Here is a 23182-nt window from a genome sequence, read left to right as displayed (position 1 = left end):
TTTTTTTTAGCAGCAGTGTTTTATTCTACGTGCCAACAATAAACTATTCACATACAACAGCCTCACCCTGAGGGCGAGAGGTTCACAGTGCTACGAGTGCCTTCAACTGTTTAACAGAACTATAAAAACAACAACACTACAGATCCCAGAGATATTAAGGCAGTGTGTGATGGTCAGAGGGCCGACGTTACAGAACGCCTCCTTGTCCATATCAAATGTGTACATCAAAAAGTAACACATTTTAACCCACTCATTACACTACAGCAAGTGTCTATTCAACGCTAAGGTGGGACTAGTGTTTGCACTGAGACACACACAGTGAATCAGAGCAGTGTCGTCCACTCTCTGATGAAACAGCCTCCCGGTCAGTACACCTGTGGCCTGGCTGGCCCCTGATTCATCCTCTCATCCTTTAAAGTGTTCTACGTGTTCGCAGCACAAAACAAAAACACAACATAAATATATAGTACCGGGGGGGGGTGGGGGGGAGGAAAACATACATCCATCAGATATATTACAAGTGATGGGTTCTACCAGGAGAATAAATCTAGACTAAAACGGTCAGTGTATTCCCTAGGGCAACACTTCAGCCAGGTATTTGTCAGTAAATGAAGAGATGGATGGGCTGGAGGGGGCTTGGGGGGGCCACGAGGGCAGGGGAGGAACACAGGAGACATAGGGAGGGGGGCTTTTACACAGTGCAGCTCCATACATGGAGCGGAAAGCCGGCAGGTCCGTCTGTGAGTCATAGGCTCCTGCTCTACAAGTCTTCTCTCTCTGCGCACGTGTGCACACACACACACACACACACACGCTCTCACACACACACGCTCACACACACACACGTTCTCCCACACAGCAACGCTGCGATGACGACACTTAAACAATAAACCCATCTCACAGAAGGCGCTGGTGAACAAACTTTCACTTGCTCGCTTGACACACACACACACACACACACACACACACACACACACACACACACACACACACACACACACACACACACACACACACACACACACACACACACACACACACACACACACACACACACACACTCCCATTTTCTGTTTAAGGCAGATCTTTAAATAAGGAAAGCTGACAATTTCAAGTGGATTCTCCCCCGTTTGGAAAAGATAAAGCTCTATTACATAAACCACAAACACTCAGAGGGCTGGCAAATAATAATACAACAATGAAATAAAATAGCAACCCATTTGGTCCATTCAAAAAGCGTGCAAGGCTAGTATTTGTGGCCTCCTTTTGGGAAAGAGGTTCATCTGGTCCCTCATGACATCCATACACATCTAAAGGCTCCCTGTGTGAGGGCATTAAGGCATCCCTCCTCTACGCGGTGGACATGTCCATCTCACGGATTGTCCCGTAGACGTGTGGCAGGAGGGTGTACTTGCTGGCAGCTGGGTGATGCTGGTGACTGGGATGGTTGTCATGGATACCACTGGTCACGCGACGTCCTTTGGTTCTGCACACAGAAAGCAGCGAGGAAGACAATGAGGAAACAAACAACAATCACACACACCCGCGCACACCTTGTCCCGTACAGAGCACTGAATGGCGGGCGTCGCCCCTGGTTACCTGGCGCCGGCGTCTAGTCCGTCTCCTCCCTGGGGGGCGTGTCCGACGGCGGGAGCGGCACGGCGGGCGTGCCCAGCAGGCCGCGCCGGACGATGTAGGGACACGAGTTGCCGCTGGGGATGTCGGCGAACCCTGGGGGAGGGAGAGCGATGCAACACACGTGAGACCGGACAAGCACCCTTCATTCACACACCGACGGCAGAGTCAACCACACAGGGCGACAGACAGCTGGTCAGGCGCAGCCCGGCTGAGGTCTTATTCAGGGACACCTCGACCCTCCACCTACCCTTCATCACCACCTCGGGCAGGCCGTAGGGCTCGTACTCCGTGTCGTCGAAGGCCGCCGACAGCTGGCTGCGGTTGCGGCGGATGCGCTCGGCCAGGCGGGCCGGGTCGGCCGGGATGGGGAACGACCCGGAGAACAGCAGCCGCTCTGCCGCCCCCTGCACCTCCTCCTCCACCGCCTCCGCCTCCTCCACCACCACCTCCTCGGTCTGAGTGCAGGCGTGGAGGAACAGGGGCGGGCCGGCGGCTCCGGTGGGAAGCGGAGAGGCGTGGGTCTGAGTGGCGGCGCTCCTTAGGGAAGGCCGCCCGCTGGTCTCGCGCTGGGACGCCGCGGGCGTGGGGGAAGGCGCCCCTTGTTCGGCGCGGCGCGTGGCGTTGGTCGGCGTGGCTTCCTGTTCGCCGCGCTGCGAGGCTTTGGTCTGCGGCGTCCCCGCCGTGGTGTCTCTGGGGCCACGGCGCGGGTCGCTGGAGGCTCTTACGAGGGCCCCGTGCGGCGGCGGCGGCGGCGATTTGGTTGTAGCGCCCAGACAGCGGTTGCCGTCCATGTTTTCCTTGTCGGAGCCCTAGGAGGAGAACATGGAGGTTCAGACCGCTGGAGGACGGACCACACACCAGAGACATTCAGCCAGTTTCAAGTCCTCCGCCAGAGGCTTTGACAGGAGCTCACATAAATGATAGATACTTTTTATTCTTTTATATAAAAATGTCATTGTCAGCTATGACTGCGTTTCCTGTCATGTTGTGCATTTGACTGATAAAAGAACGTGAACTTCATCGTGCATTTCTTTCTTGGTTGGTCAGCGTGTCAAGCTGTCAAGTGTTGAACCAAAGGATAACTGGCTGAATGCTAAAGTAAACGATACAGTTCATCGACACAAAAGTACATCTAGACCACACCGGTTTAAGAACTGGTTTAAGAGCTGAAAGGAGAGGGCAGATCACCTCATCGTCGATCAGGTCGTCGCTGTCCTGTGGTGTGAAGGTCTTCTCAACGTTAAATACACTCTTTGGCTCCGTCGGGTCACTCTGCTGCACTCTTTAGGGGGAAAAAACAGCATTCAGGTTAATCCCATCCACAAGTAGTGGGAATCCTTGGATTTGATACTGCTACAAATAGCACCGCGATGATTACACCTGCATGTCTGGAATCAAACAATACTTTGATTTTGAGGAGAGAACTGGGATAGAATCATCTGTGTATCTCACAGCCAACCAAGTTGTTTCATGAGAGTGAGACGAGATTTATGATCCAAGGCAATCCTTGTCTAATCCTAGAAAATTTCTCACCCCACATCAAACATTTAATTGTGAGTGAGTGAGTGATAAAGAGACAGAGACAGAGACAGAGAGAGGGAGAGGGAGAGGGAGAGGGAGAGACTGTTACCTGCAGGTCAGCATGGTGCCCTGTATTTTCTTCGAGGAGCAGGACAGGATCAGCTGGTCCTCTCTGATCACTGTCAGGGTGCCTCTGTCCTGCCACAGGTCCTTTGTGACCTCAGGCTCCCCGGCGCCCGGCGTAGGAGCCGGAGCCATCACCTCCAGGGCTCCTCTGGGAGATTGGGAGCTCTCCGGCCGCCTCAGAGGGCCGTTTAGAGGCGGAGGGGGGTCCTTGAGGCCCGGGCTGGGCTCCTGGGACCTGGAGGCTGCGGTGGGGGGGGAGGCCAGTCTCCACAGAACCAGCTCCTCAGCCTGCTTCTCCTTCTCCTCAGACACAGTCCTGAGCTCGGCCTGCAGCGCCACCACCTGGCGAGGAGGGGAGGACACCAAACAGAAGGCATGAACGCTAGAAGATGAACACTAAATGTTTTGAACACTGGCAGTTCATTTCAGAAACATGCACATGTGAGGGTGTCCCAAAGCTGTCTCAAATCTTTTAAATTAAGCCTCACTTTTAAGTTCAATATTCAGATGAGGAGGACATTGTGCCTGTTCATGTGCGTTCAGTTCGACATAAAATAATATAAAACATCCAACTGTGCACCGTCCCTGCAGACGCAGAGCTTTAGTCTCTCTGAATATGGGCGGTGTACACATCCGATCCTGAACAATCCTGCATGTGTTTAATGGTGGTGTATTCAACATGTTGAATACGCCACCATTAAATTCTGCGTAAGAGGTGAAAATACTTGATAACCAATGGCTCCGCCCGCCTAAGTACTTCCGCTCAATCTGAATTTCCCTTCAGTACTAGGTTTGGGTCTGCGGTATGCTAGTTGGTTTTCTCCGTCTGCGTCCAATCAGCGAACAGAAGGAGTGGCTGAGATCAATGACGTTAAAGTCAGCTCTCATTGACGGACATCTTCACGCACGGTGTTTGGTTAGTTTACAGCCTGCGTGCAACTTGATTCCCGGCCAAACGTTAGCGATTGGTTATGGCAGATCCAGAGTGGCACTGGGCAGATCCAATAGTTTTAAACTTCAACAGACACCCGCCTTCAAGTGAGTTAACGTTTGTCTATTGAGTAGGTCCAGACTCTCTGTACAAATGAAATGAAGTACCAGAGTCTGGTAGGACCAGGCTTAATACTTGGCAGAGTACCGACAGAGAAAATCCTTTTCACCAATTAGGTGTGTAAGTAATCTCTGCCCTGAAGTGATATGTATTCGCTAATGTGATATGTATACGGTAATGTCCTTAAAACACAGACAGTCTGCAAAAAGCTTCCGCAATAGAGTTATCTAAAGAGGGAAGCCACAGCAGCATATACAAACCTTTTGATTTGGTTATTTTAGTGCATAAAATATTTTGGACTGACAGAATTTGCTTGCCTCTTTTTTCGGAAGCACTTCCCCTTCCAGTAAACTCTGGTGTTAAACCCTGTATGGATGATGGGCAAAATAAGGCAAGAAAAGGTCCATAAGGCCCACCTGCTTCTCCAAGCGGCTGACTTTAACTAGAGGGTCTTGTGCCTTCTCCTCCTTCCTGGTTTCTTCCCTGTCCACCCCTTCATCCCTGCTGCCCGTCAATTCCTGTGAACTCTCGCTGCTGTCAAGTGACCCCACCCCCTGGCGTTCCCGCTCCCCTCCGGGGGTCCGGGATACGGCTCTGCAGGGGTCCGTCTTTGGGCCTGGGTCGGAGTCTTGGCCCCTGGCGTCTGAGACGGGGGGGCCCTCCTCCCCTGACTCACCGCTCCCCGGCAGGGTCTCCGACCGGGGGGTGGGCGTCTGTGCCGCCGTGCCCCCTCCCCCCTCTCTGCCTGAATCGCTGCAGATGCGCGCTGGCTGCGCAAGGGGCAGGGGGTCGGCGGTGGGGGCGTGGATCCCCTTGGGGGCCCCTGGCGACGGGGCTCCTGCTTCGCTGTCAGAGCTTCGTTCAGATGCCTGGTGTTTGTCGCCACCGGCTATGTGCTTGACTGAGTCTCTGGAGGAGGGTTCTGATGGAGAGGCTGCAGTGTGAAGCTCAGGACCTGGACCACTGGGGCCCGGGGCCGGGGTCAGGGTCAGGGCCGGGGCCGGGTCCCCCTCCATCGGAGCCGTCTGGGCCGTGAGCTGAGCCAGCTCCTGCCTGCAGCCCTGCAGCTCCCCTCCCTGCCTGAGGAGGGCGCCCTCCTTCTCCTGCAGCTCCACCAGAAGGCCTCTGATGTGCTGGCTCTGCAGCTCAAAGGCCATGGTGAGCTGCTGGGTCTGACGGGTCACCTGGGGGGGCAGGGATGGACAGATGGAAGGGATGGACAGAGTGACGGAACGGGAGGGACTAACATACTAAATAAGCCAGTGATTCAGCAATACTGCACGTTATATTAATATCTTCATTTTTAATGGCTCATTAATGTCTGAATTACTGTCACTTCATAAAGTGAAGTAATATATGTAAAGTAAGTTATGTTAAAGTGTATTTTGTAGTAGCGGTTGCTGGTCTGAGTTAATGTGTAAATACAAAGTAGCAAGCTGGTGTGCTAAAATGGGACTGCAACATTCCAGTCCCATTCCAGCTGGGGAACTATTTGTGTTGGCGGAGCCAAATATATGATTAAATAAACAGACAATCATCTGTGTTTGCGTATTAATGTTAACTTGTTGAAATGTTGTATCAAAGCCATATCACACTCAAGGTCGGGAGACCTTTGAGCAATCCCAGCCATGCTGAAACTCAATATAGCCGCACGCCCTCTCGTCTGATATTACTTGAATATCAAATATGTCCTATAATAATAATAATAAATTATAAATGTGCTAGGAGACGAAGCAAAAATAGAATCTGCCCTAATCGGATCCATTACTTAAGATCTAGAAACTGTTTTGGTTCAAATGATCCTTGACACATACAGGTCACCACAGGTCAATATAAAGGTCAATATAAAAGGTCACCATACAGGTAAACCAAGAAGGAACGGTATTGAAGCTCTCTGTCTCTACCTGGGCCTGCAGGGCCTGTAGTCTAGCCTGGCTCTGCCCGGCACGCCGGGCCATCCCCGTCTTCTCCTCCTGCAGGCGGGCCACCTCCCTGGCTAGGTCGGGGGGGCTGGGGGTCTCAGGGCAGTCCGAGGCTGAGCTGAGCTCCTCTGGGGTGGAGTCCTCCAGCTCCGGGCTGGTCCCCTCCATCGGGTCCTGGTCTCCCTTCAGGATGAGCTGGGCAGTGGCCTGCGAGGCGGCGGCGTTGAGCTGGTTGGCGGTGAGGCAGAAGAGGCGGTTGAGTTCTGGCGAGGGCAGCAGGCTCTGGTTGTCGTCGAGGCCCGGGCAGAGGGCGGCGATGTTGGCGTTGAGCTTGTCGTCGCGGCGCAGCGTCAGGTATGTCAGCGGGGCGTCGGCCTCGGCGCGCTGCGCGTCCTTCTCCCCACGCCGCTTCAGCTCCTCCAGCTCTGCCTCCAGCTCGGCCAGCCGGCCGCTCAGCCCGGCCTTCTCCTCCGCGTCCACAGCGCTCACAACAGCCTTCGTCCTCTCCTCTTCCTCCCGCTGCCGCTCCTCCCGCTCCAGGGCCAGCTGGGCCCGGGCCTCCGACAGCTGGGCTTTCATCTGGATGTTCAGCTCCACCAGCTCCTGCTCCCTGTCCTCTCTCCCCGGGTCCCCCCGCACCTCCTCCTCCACCTCCTCTCTCTCCTTACTACTCAGCTGGGCCTGCAGGGTGGCCAGGGCCTTCCGGAGCCGCTCCGTCTCCGAGCGCTCCCGCTCCAGCTCCCCTTTGGTCTCCCGCTCCTGCTCCTCCAGCTCCGCCTCGCGGCCCGTGCGCTTCTTGCTGAGCTGCTTCAGCCGGGTCCGGGCCTCCGCCTCCGCCCGCCGCTGTGTCTCCAGGTCCTCCAGGCGCCGCTGGAGCTCCTCCCGCGCGTCCCGCAGGTCCGAGGCCAGCGCCGCGTTCTCCTTGCGGAGGGCGTCCGCCCCCGCCCCCGGTTCTTTGGGCGGGACGCCGGCCTCCACAGCGGCCTCCGACTGCGGAGGGAGCGAGGCGTGAGGTGGGTGCCCGGCGTGGATCTTCGGCGACCCAGGGCGGTTGCCGCGAATAGCGTCGTCGCCCTCGGGTCGGCTCCCCTGCGGGATCTCAGAGTCCGTGGACGGGCCCCTGGCGGTCATGTGCTCCGCGTCGAGGCCTTCCCCGGGTTCTCTTTCCATGGGGTACTTGGGGGCCGCCTGGCGCCCTCTGCCCTGCCCGGGGCGCTGCTCTCCTGGGGGCTTCCTGCCGGGGCCCGAGGGCCGGGGCTCTGGGGGGGAGAAGCTATGACCCAGGGAGCAGGGTTGGATGGGGGCCGCATGGAGAGCCAGGGCAGCGTTTTGCTCTGGGGAAGGGAGCGAAAGATCCATCAATAACATCAACACCCCCGTCACAGTGCAACGGTATTAAAGGGGACCTATTATGCTTTTATGACCTATAAACGTTGTTATAATAATTGATAGTCATGTTTAACCATACACAAAAAAACGATGTAGATTTTCGGGAAACTCTTCCTCTCATCTGGGCGCTTTCAGCATTCTCTGTCAACGCTCGGTTTCGTCCTTCTCCGCCCCCTCGCCCCCCTCCTGCCAACCCAACTCCGTTGTGATTGGTTACCTTCCTTGAAGCGTGCGTGCGTGCAGATTTGACCAGGCATATGGAGGTGTGCCGGGAGTGCCTCTACGTAGATGATTTCCCGGAAATGTGAACAAGTGAATCGCAAACGTTGTCCCGAGTGTTTAGCGCTTAGCGCTCTGCACAGCCACCCCAGACTGTCAGCAGGGAATACGTCAAAATGCATGCATGTCATTATTTGACACTTTAGTATGGTTAAACATGACTATCAATCATTATAACAACGTTTATAGGTCATAAAAGTCTAAAAAGCATAATAGGTCCCCTTTAATCATCACATGCTGATGACAACTGACTGTGCCCTTGAGAATGAATGAACACAGTTGGCCAGCAGGGGGTGGCTGTGAGTAAGGAAAGGGGTATGAGAGATTTTCGTCAGCAGGGCAGATGTCATCATACGTACTTAATGCTCTACTGCATTATAAATGACACGCAAGGATGATTTCTTTCTAAGCACTTAATATTGATCCTTAGCCCTGGACCACCCTCCCTCCTCCAGCAGCTCTTCCTCTCTCTCCTCCTCCTCCTCCTCACCCCTCAGCTCCTTGAGGAGCAGCAGGGCGTCGTCCCGCTCCTGCGTCGCTCTCCTCCCCTCCTCCTCCAGGGACTTCCCTCTCCTGGTGCTTTGTTCCAGGCTGGCCGCCACGCCCTGCGCCTCCCGCAGCGCCTCCTAGTGGGCACAGCGGGAACCACGGTCACAAAAGACACCAGAAGAGGACACAAAAGACACCAGCAAACACACGCGCCCCGCGGGGGAAACCGAGCGGTCCGACTGGTTATGAACCGGGAGTTCAGAGAGAGATCAGACAGAGCTCGCTGTCAACCCCGCAAGGAGAACTGAACCATTCTCTTATTTCTTGCAGTGAGATAGACAGGAAGGTATGGGAGAGAGAGCGAGGGGAGGACATCCAGCAAAGGACTGCGGGCATGAATCAAACCCCGGTCACTGCCGTAAGGACTGAGCCTTAATGGTGTTCATGGGATCTAACGACTACCATTCTCGAATACCAAGAGCTCAGACATTTTCCATGTTTCTGCTTGAGCGTTCTAGAGTTACCTGACTGACTTTTGTCATGAGGGACTCGAGGTAGTCCTCAGGCAACATTTAAATAGGGGGTAGATGCAAATAAACGTCCTAGTCGAAGCCACAGATTTAACAGCGGTTGCCTTTTTGTTACACTGACATAACAGTTGCAGTGCCTGAATGGTCTATATACTGTAGCTTGTGATCCTGGCCATAGTTAACACTGAGCAACACTTGACATATGGTCAAGTCTGATGCTGTTTAAAAATGAATCGAATTCTTAATGTGATTGATGTTGAGGCAATGAATTATTGATTAACCCATACATTTAGAAGTGTGTGTGTGTGTGTGTGTGTGTGTGTGTGTGTGTGTGTGTGTGTGTGTGTGTGTGTGTGTGTGTGTGTGTGTGTGTGTGTGTGTGTGTGTGTGTGTGTGTGTGTGTGTGTGTGTGTGTGTGTGTGTTACCGTCAGCTTGGCTTGTGTCTGAGCCTCCTTCTTCTCGCTCTCCTGCAGTTGTCCCTCGGTCCATTTAAGCTTGGCTTTCAGCGCCTCCACCTCTCGTTCCAACGTCTGCTTCTGGAGGGACAACTGGCCGAGAGACAAAGAGAGACGATGAGACTCATCAAAAATACATAGAACTCCATGAAGCACCATGAATGGACGAACACGACGGAAAGAAACGGAGGCCAAACAGTAAAAGGTGCCAGTTGTGATCATGAAAAAATGATGAGGAAAGGGATTTAAAGGGTGCAAAGTGGATAAGGAAGGAAGCAAGGAGACACTCATAGCGAGGGTTGGGTACCGATCCCAATATGATGGTACCCAGCGGGCTGAAGCGCTGCCCCAGTCTAGGTACTCCACTTGGGTTTTACTTGGAATGGGTTTTAAAAGGGATGGACAACAGAAGTCTGCGATGGGAACGAGGTCTGACTGCAGCGCAGCTGAATACAGCTAGGGCATTCCAAAACACAGACATTTATAAACTCAATAATAATTGAGTTTATTAGTTGAGATGTTCCGAGAGATCTCCTGGAAAAATGATAAAGGCGTTGTGTCGGACACCTCTCTGTTGAAATGGTTATTTAAAGTTTTTAGATACTGCTGCACATCACTTGAAGGAGGATAGTAAAATAAATATAACGTTTGATAAATTAACAGATGAATGCATATGATTAGTTCTTGTTGTAAATTGTTTGAAGGCATCCTTTTCAATTTAAAAAAAACTTTTCAAACGATACCCAACCCTACTAGTAGCTGATTCTAAGGTGCTAAGGACCGTGGAGGATTTCTGTCTAATCAAACTCCGTTTGTTTATGTTGATCAAGAATCCGAAGGACTTTCCGGCTTCTTGACCATACATAAAGGCTGCTATTGTACTGCTGGGCACTGCAATTCCTGTGATTACTTTGTTAAAACAAATGCTCATTATCAGAGCAGCCTTATCACAGCAAATACACTGGAGATAAGCTGAGGGAGGTAAGGACACCGCTGGGGTAACTGATTCAGACTCAGGGGTTTCCTTTGTCTGCTGCTGTTGGATTAGAAGCCATGGAAACGTTTAAGGGGACCGCAGCAAGAGGACTTGATGATCTGCACACAGCCACATGCGTGTGCAGACTCAGAGAGCTGAGTTATGCCTTCACACAGCATTGCCCCATGCAAATGACGGTGGTTTCAACTCAACCAAGACAATGTTAAAAGCAAAGCCTGCCCCTAATGCAGACATGCAATTCTGACGCACGCACGCGCGCGCACACGCACACACACACACACACACACACACATGCTTGATATGACAGTGATTACACTTTGGCACACAGATTACACAAACACACTTCATATTCTAACCAACAACGGACTCTCTCACAACCCTAGGGCTGAGCAGTTTTACCTTGGCGCCAGTGAGCACGTCCACTGGGAACATAAACCCAGAGCACAGTGGGAGGAGGGAGAACAGGAAGACACATGAGAGAGGACAGTGTTTTAACAAGGTGGGCGGTGGGAGAAAACAAGTGTCGGTCAGTTCGGTGAGCATCAAGAGAGTGGGAAAGAGAAAGAGAAAGAGAGAGAAAGGGGGGAGGCCCAGGCAGGCAGGAAGTAGCTTCGGAAAAACATGGAGCATCTGAGGCGATGTCGGCAATATGTTTATCAATGACAGCTGCTTCCTGCATTGGAATACTGCCAAAGGCTTTATCTAAGACAGCTGATTGTGTATTGACAATTCTGTGCGTAATAACCTGCAGGATTATGTTTGACCGTGTACGTGTGTGTGTGTGTACGTGTGTGTCTGTGTATACGCGTGTGTCTGTATGTTTGCAAATGTGCTCCTACACCATGTAAATATAGATTTGCCTACGGGCCCACTGCCGTCGGCCCCTGTGTGTACCTTCTCGGCCTGGGCCTGCAGGGTGTTGTGCAGGACTCTGGCCTGCTGCAGCTCCTGGTTCAGTTTGGTCACCTCCTGCTGCTGCTGCTTCTCCAGGCGCTGCCTCTCCTTCTGGAGCTCGGATACGTCCTGTTATGCGCACCCGCAAACACATACACAGACACACACACACGCACACCGATGAGGCCAAAAGAGGTCGGTTTCAATTGAAGACATTTTCCTTAAACTGTTATGCTTCCATTATGTCTGCCCATTATGGCACCCATGGCACTGCTTCCCCTCACTGGCAGAGGGATCCACTTTCAAGGTTTCTTCCCTGTTAGTTAGAGTTGTTCCTTGCCCTTAAGAGGGGTGAAGTGGGGGGGGGGGTGAAGCTCTTTGAGGCCGTTACTGTGATTCACTCTGTTGTACATTCTGCCTGTGTGACTGTGACTGTGTGACTGTGTGGTAGACACATGCCAATCAATGGCACTGGTCATCAATCATCCAACCATCTAAACTGAGAAATGTGTAGAATGTAGAGTTGTTTCATTTCTCTAATTGGCTTTATTCCTGAACTGCACAAAAGTACGATTCCTTTTCTCTGTCATTTGCATTCTATTGTCGTCTCGATCTCTGATCTGGTCGATCAGCCAGTTTAATGAGTCTGGTCAATCACCCATCCTACACCATTGTGTGTGGCCAAATGGATCACATCTAAGTTCTGCCACACGCTTTCACCCCACCATCGTGTGTGGCCATATGGTCCTCAGGTACGTTCTGCCACATGCCTTCACCCCACCATCGTGCGTGGTCATGTGGTCCTCAGGTATGTTCTGCCACATGCCTCCACCGCTCTCTCACCATCTGGTGCTGCTTCTCCAGCTCTTTGGTGCGCTGCTGGTGCTGCAGGCGGCTGCTTTCCGCATTCTGACCCTGGCACTTCAGCTCCTCCTGCAGCTTCTTCACCTTCAGCTCCGCCACCGACGCCTGACACACACACACACACACACACACACACTTAAATTCATTGCGTCGATCTTGAGGGAGTAGACAGTACTGCGTCAGTGACTAATTGGCGTCATTGAACTGATTGACATCAGTGAACTGATTGGGGTAGGTATGTGAGTCTTTGCTCGTGTTACTGCATCAGTGAACTGATTGGTGTAGGCATACGAGTCTTTGCTCGTGTTACTGCGTCAGTGAACTGATTGGTGTAGGTATGCGAGTCTTTGCTCGTGTTACTGCTTCAGTGAACTGATTGGTGTAGGTATATGAGTCTTTGCTCGTGTTACTGCGTCAGAGAACTGATTGGTGTATATATGAGTCTTTGCTCGTGTTACTGCGTCAGTGAACTGATTGGTGTATATATGAGTCTTTGCTCGTGTTACTGCTTCAGTGAACTGATTGGGGTAGGTAAGTGCGTCCCTGCTGGTGTTACCCGGTCGGTCTCCTGAAGCGTGCGTGTCTGGGCCTGGCTGATCTGGTCGCGGCTCTTCTGAAGGCTGGTCTCTGCGGCGGCCAGCTCCTTCTGGCTCCGCCCCAGCTGCTCCTGGCTGGCCTTCACCCGGATGGTCTCCGCGCGGAGCTCCGCCTCCAGGGCGCCGATGCGGCCTCGCAGCTCAGACGCACACGCTGGGAGCACACGTGAGGTTACAGTGTGAGGGAACCCCCTGCTTCAGCTCAGGTTCAGATACTGTAAGGTCATGAAGATGGGTTGGTGGTGGGCTGAGAGTTCTCTGAAGGAGGGTAGACGTGGTATCCCAATGCTTGATACGGACGCAGACTACGTCATACTATTTTAAGCTAGTGCCGTTGTTGTGTAGGAGCCTTATAATGAGCCATTTCATTAGAAATGCCCTACACACTGTGGCGTTTAACTACAACTGCTCCTCTTTCAGAATCGCTGTCATTTTGGTTAAATGAACCGGTAACAACCACACCAGTAAAGTAGTGTGTATAATGTGTAGCGAATACGTGATAATTAACCAAGCTGGCTACAAACGAGGACTACATTGTGCTGCTAAAGTGGAGCTCTAAGGTATATAAAGTCCACATCGCACATGTTGACCAAAGTACAGTTTAAGCTGTATCCGTCTTTTTATCTGTCTGACCTGGTGTTGATCAATGTAATAATATCCTAACCCTAACCATATATATAAATATATATATATATATATAACAACTCGAAGGAAAGACAATGGGGTTGTTTTTCTTGGTTGTTTGTAAACTATAGCGCAAGCAAAGTTTTATTTTCTTTGATGTATGTGGTTAAACTCAAGAGTGCCGGTCTAACTTTCGTGTAATAAAAAAATTACAATACGGGATTAAGCTCAAAACACAACACTTGACGGTTTAGTTCGGGTCAAAACAATGGAGAAAAACATTTTTGCAGAACGTGGTAAAAAAGAAAGATGGAACATAATGCGTCATGATGACTAATAGGGAAACACTTTGTTGGTGTACTCCAGTTCATAGGTTACATAACACACGAGGACAACCCAGCAATAACACTGTCCGTTAACAACCGGGTCAATCCATATAAATATATAGTTATCTCCATGAGGCAGAAGGGCATTGATCAGACCAGATCTGTTTTCTATGACCAACAAGAAGTCAGTCACACACACACACACACACACACACACACACACACACACACACACACACACACACACACACACACACACACACACACACACACACACACACACACACACACACACACACACACACACACACATCCAAAAGGCTGAGGAAGCCTTTGAATAGGCTGATGACACAGGGCTTCACAGAGCAACCCATCAATGAGCTGACTGCCCCCCCTCCCTTTCAGTGCTCAGACACTGCCCCCAAAGCCTTCCTGGGGAGGCTTTGGGGGCAGTGTCTGAGCATGTAGTTCAGTACACCCGTGTTAGTAGGGCAGGCAGGGTAGGACATAGACGAGGGATGGGTGACCGGCCACGGTTAACACAGTCTAGCCTCACTAAATGTAATAATATCAGATTTCGGGGAACCTGTAGAAGAAAAACTCTTAAAAGTATAAACTAGAATGACCACAAGGGTACAACACAATAAACATCTGGGTTGAACCGACAGAACGACTCTGGTCCTTCTGAATCCTATCCGTCTGCGCGTGCGTCAGCCGCCGTCGTCACAACAGTGCACACTCCGTCGTCACAACAGTGCACACTCCGTCGCCGTGGTAACGGCTCTCGGTTCCCCACTCACCATCGGCCTCTTTGCTGACGTCCTCCGTCCTCCCGCGGTCCCTCGGCTGCGGCTGGCTGCCGCCCCGGTGGTCAGCGGGGGGCGCCTGGGGAGTCGCGGCCCGGCCGCGACCCCGGCTGGGGGGCTTTGAGTCGTCCCGCTCCCAGGGAAACACCGCCATGGGAGTGGAGAAGATCTCTGATTGGTCAGAGGAGTGGCGTTGCGGGGTCCTGCCGCCTTGCCGTGGCAACGAGCCCGTGGGCGTGTCGGAGTACTGCAGCTGCTGCTGTGGAGAGAGAAGGGGAGGGAGGGGGGGGGTAAAAATAACCTACACTAAGATAAACTAAAACATAATATAAACAATCCCAATAGAGCTTTAAAAGCTAAAAACACAAATTCAAGCCGTTTCTCCGTTGTTGTTTTTTTAAATCATGGCATAGGCTGTAATAACCAATAACAGTACTGGCAAGAGTTTGGGTAAAATAAGAGTTGATCCAAAGTTTTGGTGTCTTACTCTGACACTCCGGCTGTCCCCATCCCCTCTCTGGCCCGTCCTCTCCTCCTTCTGCTTCCCTGCTGCCCGGCGGAAACACCACATCAAGGAGGCCGAGGAGAAAGATGAGCACAGAAAAATGACATCCACCCAATTAGAGGCAGCAGTGAACACTGCCAAAGCAGAGCTCGGTGTATTCAACAACGAGGACGGAAGGACACAGCGCCGCACAGTCCCCGGGGAGAGAAAGAATGGACTGGAGAGAGAGGAACGCAGGACACACAAAGAGAGAGGGATAGAGAGGGACAAGGGAATTGTAAAAACTCCACAGTAGATGGAGGGCCTGTGGCTTTTAAAGGGGCAGTGAACCCTAAATCGGTCAGTTTATCGTCTGTAAACGTGGTAATATGCCATATGTCTTCTCAGACCCTCAACATGAGCTATCTATGCCTTTTTGACACTGTTAATCAAATAAGATTACGGTGTAAAATCCCCTATTCTTGCCACTGTCCGCCAACCAGTTTGTGAACTTTCTACTCTGCTCCGAACTCCAGTTATTCCAATAACATCAAAGTGCGTTTTACGAGCCAATTCAACTTCACGACGAAGGGACACCGATGGGGAGGTGTGTGAGTGTGTGTGGCACTCCGTCCGGGCAGTGTTGGACGTTGATGTCCGGGTCAGTTAGAGAGTCAAGCTTCTTGGACAGTTATAGCGTAACGGAAGTGTCATAAGTTTGTTTGCTCGTAACCATGGGAACAGCATCGCCCCAAAGGCTTGGACAGTATACGTTTTTTCATACCTTTCTGACATTTAAACGGGGTAGATAGTGTATGACGGCAAAAACGGCTGCTGAAGTCATTCTAGCATGTATGACATTGTCTAGCCTAAAACCCTCTGTGTCTAATACGCAATTTGCCAACTTCGACGAGTCTTGCTCGGTTGAAATACTTATGGACTTTAGAATAATGAATACATAGGACACAAGACACCTTCTTCCATAGATTTGGTCTGAATCTCAACGAGCGGGACCTACATGTTCCCCTGCTGGCATAGAAGTCAGCGAAAGTTTCCACCACATATGTAAAGTAAGTTTAAGAGCCGTTCTTCCATAGATTCGGTCTAAATCTTAACAAGTGTGACCTACATGCGCCCTAGTTCTTTCTAGAAGTCAACGTAGTTTCCACCAATGTACACATATGTAAATTTGATTTAACCTGCATTACATACAGTCTATTGACGTCACACCCATACCGGAGAGCCACTGGCCACGCTGTGTTTCACCTGCTTTTTACTATCCATAGCGGACATTTTGTAAGGGGAGACACATCCGAGTTAATGGCGTTTTAGTGGACTTTTGTTTAGGGCAGGGTACTTTTGTAAATATTGACCAAATGATGGCTCTATAGAGGTGTGCTGCTGCCCGTCCCTCTCCTGGGCATTCAGACATCGCTAGACACACGGGATTCAGACAGCAGCACTGTGCTGCTATCAATGTCACTTGGTCGGTACGTCCTGGGCTGGCGGCCATTATTAAGGGACTTGTCAAACGCGGGGGAACTCCAACTATCCGGGCCGGTTGGCAAACAAACCTGTTCAGTCTCAACCACAATGCTGCGGTGAGGACTTTATCTTGGACTATTCGGTTATATATCCTGCTTCACAACATTGCTAAAAATTAGTAAAGAATTTATTCATACGAAAAAAGCTTACCCGAAAGAGATGCGTTTGTATTTTGGAAGGTGTTCGATATCTGTATTTTTTAATACCCTCGTTATCATAATACCGTGATACCGCCCAAGCCTCCTTCCTAGAATGCAATTAATGTAAAAATCCCTGGGACAGGGACAGAGAGACAGATAGAGAGAGAGACAGCCATGGGATTCATTGTAAGAAGAGAATATCGTTCCTACACAGCATAGAACAGCAAACTGCATGAATGTGCAGAGACATTTCTTACCAAACCCTGAGAGAATTAGAGACTTTACAGACATCCCATTCAGTAAATATTAGTCTCTCTTTCACCAGTTGTCCTAACCTGCTCGTTGGAGCCCTTTCATTTGAAGAGGGCAGAGGTAGTTAGCCCTCCATTTGGTCACAATTGGAGAGGCGGTGGGTAGCTAAACACTACAATATAAACCCAGTGCCTAAACAATCCTTGGTTGGCTACAATATCCTGAACTTTATGTTTGACTCAGTGAGGATTATTTACTTCAGCACTCATGCAGGTCAATACGTGTCAATAGACAACAATACGAAAACAAAGACTCAGATGCCATACAGGACAAGGCAGTAGGAGTGCAGCAGTAGGAGGGAGCAGCGTGTTTTGTTGCAATACCATTGTCTACCCAGGGTGAGGTTGTGTTCCAGCAGGGGGTGGAGAAGAGGCCGGCCTCCTGGCTGGTCTGCAGCTTCTCCAGCTCCGCCTCCAGTCTGCCGGAGAGTGAGAGACAGGGGGGGAAACACAGACACAGAAAGAAAGAAATAAAGGAAGAGGGAGAGAAAGAATGTGAAAGAGAGTGAGATCGATCATTGGACAGCATCATAAAAAGCTTGAGGTCAGGTTCATAAAAGGTGTGGTGGGTGGGATCAAAGTAAGGTCGGACGACATAGCTTTAACTGTTGACGTTTAAAGAAGGAGTGCATTGTATTGTCTCAAACATGAATGAGGGAAACGAGCTGAGCCCCGCGGTCTTTCTCCTGGATTATGTCTGGGAGGCGTGGTGGTGGATACCAGACCCACCCAGGGTGATATTCAACCTTAATGGGACGGTCGTTACACTAACAAAATGCACCAATGACTCTTGGTTTTGTTTCACTATTCTTTAGCGTTGCTCTGTTCATAATTTCAGTCGACAATCAAATTGTGTTCAATCATGGAGGCAATAACTGCCTCCATGATTGATTGAGAGTAAATAATTTTTTTAACTATTAGAGTAACTAAGGTCTTTGGTGTCTTTTGGTTAAAATGGATCCTTTTTACTCCATTCTTACAAATCCGATTAATAAACAGTGGAAACCGAAAGATGAGTAATTATTTGGATAGCAACTTTTTGTTTTGACAAACTAATGGACCGACCAATCAAATATTGTATTACATATTGTATTACCTAGACTGAAATAGACATCCTATGGTAAACTGAACCAGATTGATGTATTTTACCTGTATTTGTTGTTTGCCATGCCACAAGGAATTAAAAGGTTCAGAATGACCCTGTATTACACTCTGCATTTGACTAATAAAACACTTTGACCTAATTACAAAGTGTTATCTATACCCGTATCAAATCAGGTGATAATGACATGGACTTTAGAGATTACACACAACCACTGTTCATATCATCATTAATCCATTGCCTTCACAGGACATCAAACTAGAGCACATGCAACACTACTATGAAAGCTTCTTCAACACAACAACAAAAGGCAGAGACCAGACCTTTTGACCTCCAGCGTCAGGTTCTGGGTGAGGGTGCGTGCGGCGTCTAGCTGGCCCTCCAGGGAGCACACCAGGGTCTGCCTGGTCTGTAGGTCCAGGGACAGGCGCTGGGCGCTGCTGGTCTGGGCCTGCGCATCCTCCTGCACCCCCTTGAGCTCTCTCTGCAGGATCTGGAGCTCCCGGCGCACCTCCTCATGCTAGGAGACAGGAGACCAGAAGCTATAGCATGGTGCGAGCCCAGCTCCTAGACACCTTCTCTGGTAGGGGGCAGGGGCCAGACCCCCCCCCAAGCACACTAAATATGTCAACTGCATTGGGTGTCTTTAAAATAATTATATTAATTCAAACATATTATTATTATTGTTATTAATTATCATGATGTGGAAACACTTTTGAAACCACCCTACTATGGGAGTCTACTGCTGAGGACCATATGTGTACGGACATACATGCAGAGAATACCACTTAATAAGAAACACTTTGGATTTGAATGCGTACAAAATTGTAAAGGAAGCAGATTATAATCCATGCCAGAGATACATAATGATTTGGCAAGACTAGGATTTTGTTTGAATGTAATATTTTGCATGACAGAGGTGTAACTATTTACGGTGAAATGGTGGCCCAAAGCTTGAAATGGCTTTTCCAAGATTTTAAAAGCTTGCTACATGAATATGACTTAACACAATAAAGCTCTTGTCTGCAATACTTAAGACATTAAATTCTGAAATTCCTTTATAAGCGTTTACAAGGTGTGTGACAATCATTAAAGTCAAACACATCACGCATTGAGAGTCACTCAGGAGAAAGAGGGATGGATTCTCTGTGTACCTTGATCTTCTGCTTGTTGAGTGCATCCTGGGAGTTGTCGAGCTGCAGCTGCCTCTGCTTATTCTCCCTGGAGAGTCGGTCCTGCTGAACCTGCAGCTCCTTCACCTTGAGCAGGACGCGGCCTGACAGCCCCACCGTCCAGTCCTCCTCGGCCCAGCTCATCGCTCGCTGACCGGGGCCCACCTGCTCAACAGCCCCGGCGGCTGGCTGGCTGGCTGGATTAAGAGCGACCCTCTGACCTCTCCTGGACTGTGCTCTGGCACAATTCGGCGGTCGCTTTAAGAGATTCTCTGCTCAACCAGTCCCTGGATCCGGGACTCCCAATGCCCCTTTATTGCAAAGCAGATCCGATGGATACAGGAGTGGATGGGTTGTGAGGTGGTAGCCCCACAGGCATTGAGGAAATTTTGAAGAGGGTGTGGCCTGTTCAGTTCCAGGCCAACATGTTCAGAGGGAGCAGAAGGCGAGCCAGCTGTTGAAACAGAGCGATGGCCTTTCCCCGCGTCCTTAGTCTGCGGAATCGAGAGAAGCACAGCACAGCTCAGGAGATTATAGCCACCATGCAGGTGTGGGGGTTGGGATCATGTGAGGATGTGATAAATCAAAGGTGCTACGTCACTATTCGATGTGTTTGAATCTGTGCGTTAATGGCAGCCTGTACGTTGTTATTCTTTTGACTACAGCAGGTAACCAAGACGCCTCTCCCTCGGGGGAGACGCTGTGACTAACCCCGGGTGAGATTCAGTGTTTACTCACAGAGTCGCTTTCAACGGCTCACGAGAATAGATCCCACAGAAAGAAAGGGCAATTACAAACTACAGATAAAAATCCCTTTCCGTTCGCAATTATGCGTGCCAACTGCTATACACCATTTTTATTTGCATTTTCATTCAAAATATTACACGATAAACCCACAGGCAAATGTTGTGAGAGGGAGAGGCGGAATGTAGAATAGCCTGATTGGAAATCATAACCAGACTCAACCTGTGGAGGCTATTCAAGTTCACGTTCAAACTGCCACTATCATAACCCAGAAGCCAGGCTCCCGTATTTTCAAGACTGTCGGTCAGGAGGACCTTAACCTGGCGTTATGTTTAAATTGAGTTAGATAACAGGTTAAGGTCCTGCTGAACCGACTGTCAGTCTTGACAAGATGGGAGCAAAAAGCCATGCTCCCATCTTGTCAAGACTGAGAGTCGGGTCAGGAGAAACTTAACCTGGAATTATGTTTACATTTAGTGAAATAACATCGTTAAAAAGTGACTGAGGTGAGATCCCATCGGAGGTCGCTGCGGCGGCTGAACCCCAGAAGCGACAGCTAAGGGCTGCATTGTCACAATTCAGTCACATCAGCGTCTATCTTATTGAGAGGACGAACTACAGCAAGCATGTGAAGAAACTTAGAGGATCAAAGAGCCAAAAAAAAAGTAAGGAAATGTCACGAAGTAATGAAAGTTGTTAGTGACTGACAGTGTATATTACTGAGTCGTACAGGACCACACTTTACTCTGATCCCTCGGTATTACAAGCATTAACGTGTATAACAACAAGTGACTATCAGGGTATTAACAGAAGGGGGTACACAGTCTATAATTAAACAATGAGAAAACAGCATATTGGAGGTGTAATTGTTGATCTTTTGACCTGTTGACGGTGACAGCCAGACGTCAGTGTGTGTTTAGTTATTGTTGAGGGTTAGCTCCTGTGCTAAGGCTAACCGCGCCACTTACCACTCACTGGACCGACTTGTGAATGAGATCAACGACCGGCGGGACCTTAACGACAGCTGACCAAGTGACACGTGGAATTTTGATATCGTATCGTTAATAGACGAGTCACTTTTGACTCACTTTTTAAAATCACAATAAACTACTTTTTTAACGACCAGAGCTGAGGATCTGTCAGTCTCCTCCTCGCCTGCTGCCAGGAGCTGAGAGTCTCGTGCGGCATCATGACACGCCAACAGAAGAGCAGGGGGCGGGACCGGAGCCGTGACGTCAGATGGAAGTGTTTGGGAAAATTATGTGGTTGCGACATCCACGGTGGTGAACCTCTGATGACCTCTAGCGATGGTAAATATGGAAATATTTCAGATAACCAGCTGTGGTAGAGGCCTCTCTAGAGCTGAGAACAGATTTGAAATTGAGCATGACCCGGAGCAGCATGGTGTTAGTCAAGACCACAGTGCATCTTATACACTTTACTACAAGATAAATAACTTATTATGTTCAGCGCTTTTCAAGGTACCCAAAGTGTTGACATAGTGAGTATGTGGGGGGCATAAGGACCCCCTCATCCACTAGCAATCTTTATGCTACTATAAATATAATTAGCCAGCCCTATTTGAATCTCGATGTGCTGGAGTTCAGACATATCTATCATACAAGGCTCTCTTCAAGGACTCTTAAAGCATCATGCAGCAAAGAATGTTCTCCATTGGCGGTTGGGTGGTCCAGGGTGTGGATGCCATTCAACTGCCTTATTAACTGTCGCAATAAGCTTTAGATCAGATGACATCATACACAACTTCAAATCCAATTCAGATAACTTCAAACTCTGTGTTTTGGGGAAGATGATCTTCAAGTGGGTGGTTGATCGATTTAAGACACCGTCAAAAGAGACAATCTTTAAACCCCTGATACACACCATGGGATACATTCAGGACTGGCCTCCTCGTTCACTGGCCTCCTCGTTCACTATGTGTCCTTATGCAACATGTTAGAGCAGCATTCTGAGGTGCAACTATAATTAGATTAGGATGGACAGTCATGCGGATGGCTCATTCTTCTTGGTAGGCTCTGGATGCGAGTGTAAGCTGGGATTTGGTTGCTCAGTGCTGAGTGGTACGGAACTCGAGGAAGCACAGTTAGTTATGCACGCACACACACACAGGCATACACAAACACACAGAAACACACACGTGCATACCAATACACTGTGCAAAAAGGCAGGAGGGAGGGACAGTGAGATGCATGCAGAGATGGACTCTTATGTAATCTGAGTGTTATGCTTTGTCATAGCTGTCTGGGCCATGCCATTCTCTGTGTCCCGTTGGGACTGTGTGCACTATCTGCGTTCTTATGATGTATAGAGGCACAGTGGTGGACCATCAAGGGAGATATCTATTCACACTCAAATTGCCTGCTACTACAGTACATATACATTATATTACATTTGAATGTACATTATACATTATATGATGTATTCTATTGCTTGATCGTTTCATTATTTATATTGCAGCTCTATAATCCCTGCATTACTGTACCTGTAAATATTGCTCCTATTTATTAGCAATATTCACAGCTAGTTCACCTTCAGATCCTTAAAGTGTGATTACAAATGTATTTCCTGATATAGTGGCAAACCCGATGAAGTGAAAGAGTAATAAATGTATACAATATAACAGCAGGTAAGGGTAAACTTAAATGGCTAGTAATAACATAACTAGATATATGTCATATTGTATTTCACTCTTGTATATTGTAAATATACAGTAGAAGTCAATACAATCATAGGTTTTAAATTCTACCCTATAGTATCTTAAAGCTGGAGTACAACAGAACTGTATCTGCCGTTATTTGGTATTTGTTGGGAACTTGCACAGGGTCGGCAAAAACAATAATAAGATACCACCTATTAGTGACATAGAACAGAATTGCAATGAGGTGTACCATAGGGTACACCTCATCCCATTGTTTCTGGTGGTCCATTTTCTCCTAACCCTCCTGTTTAGGAGGCAGATGGTAATGGAGATGATGTTCTGGCTTTGATAATCCACACTAGAATCAGAATCATCATCATCAGAATCAGAATCACTTTTATTACATCTTATTGTACAGTACACAAGAGTAAAAATCTTAGGCTTGGTTCCTCAACATTCACATAGCAGCAACAGTACAAGATAAAATAAATAAAGTTCAGAAACCATATGAAAAGAA

At 49.4% G+C, this 23182-nt stretch overlaps 1 protein-coding gene across 2 annotated transcripts; it reads right to left on the bottom strand.

The window, feature by feature from the left end:
- On the bottom strand, positions 1–21197 carry si:dkeyp-115e12.6 (centrosome-associated protein CEP250). 2 transcript variants are annotated; one of them, XM_030368541.1, is made up of 18 exons: positions 20975–21197; positions 19245–19756; positions 18414–18610; positions 17313–17407; positions 14996–15057; positions 14503–14767; positions 12713–12906; positions 12136–12261; positions 11293–11421; positions 9372–9494; positions 8417–8552; positions 6241–7592; positions 4753–5520; positions 3269–3627; positions 2827–2920; positions 1886–2447; positions 1600–1731; positions 1–1486 (listed from the first exon to the last, which is right to left on the bottom strand). In XM_030368541.1, the coding sequence occupies exons 2-17, from the start codon at positions 19404–19406 to the stop codon at positions 1613–1615; spliced, it is 4743 nt and encodes a 1580-aa protein (XP_030224401.1). In that variant the 5' UTR covers positions 19407–19756; positions 20975–21197; the 3' UTR covers positions 1–1486; positions 1600–1612. The 2 variants fall into 2 exon arrangements, with proteins under 2 accessions (XP_030224401.1, XP_030224403.1); XM_030368543.1 differs by having other exon boundaries at positions 14503–14764.
- Between the last annotated feature and the right edge of the window lie 1985 nt (positions 21198–23182).

Source organism: Gadus morhua, chromosome 10 (assembly GCF_902167405.1).
Source record: "Gadus morhua chromosome 10, gadMor3.0, whole genome shotgun sequence".
Taxonomy (NCBI): Eukaryota; Metazoa; Chordata; class Actinopteri; order Gadiformes; family Gadidae; genus Gadus; species Gadus morhua.
The sequence above is the reverse complement of the archived record's forward strand: the minus strand, read 5'-3'. Positions and strand labels throughout refer to the sequence as shown.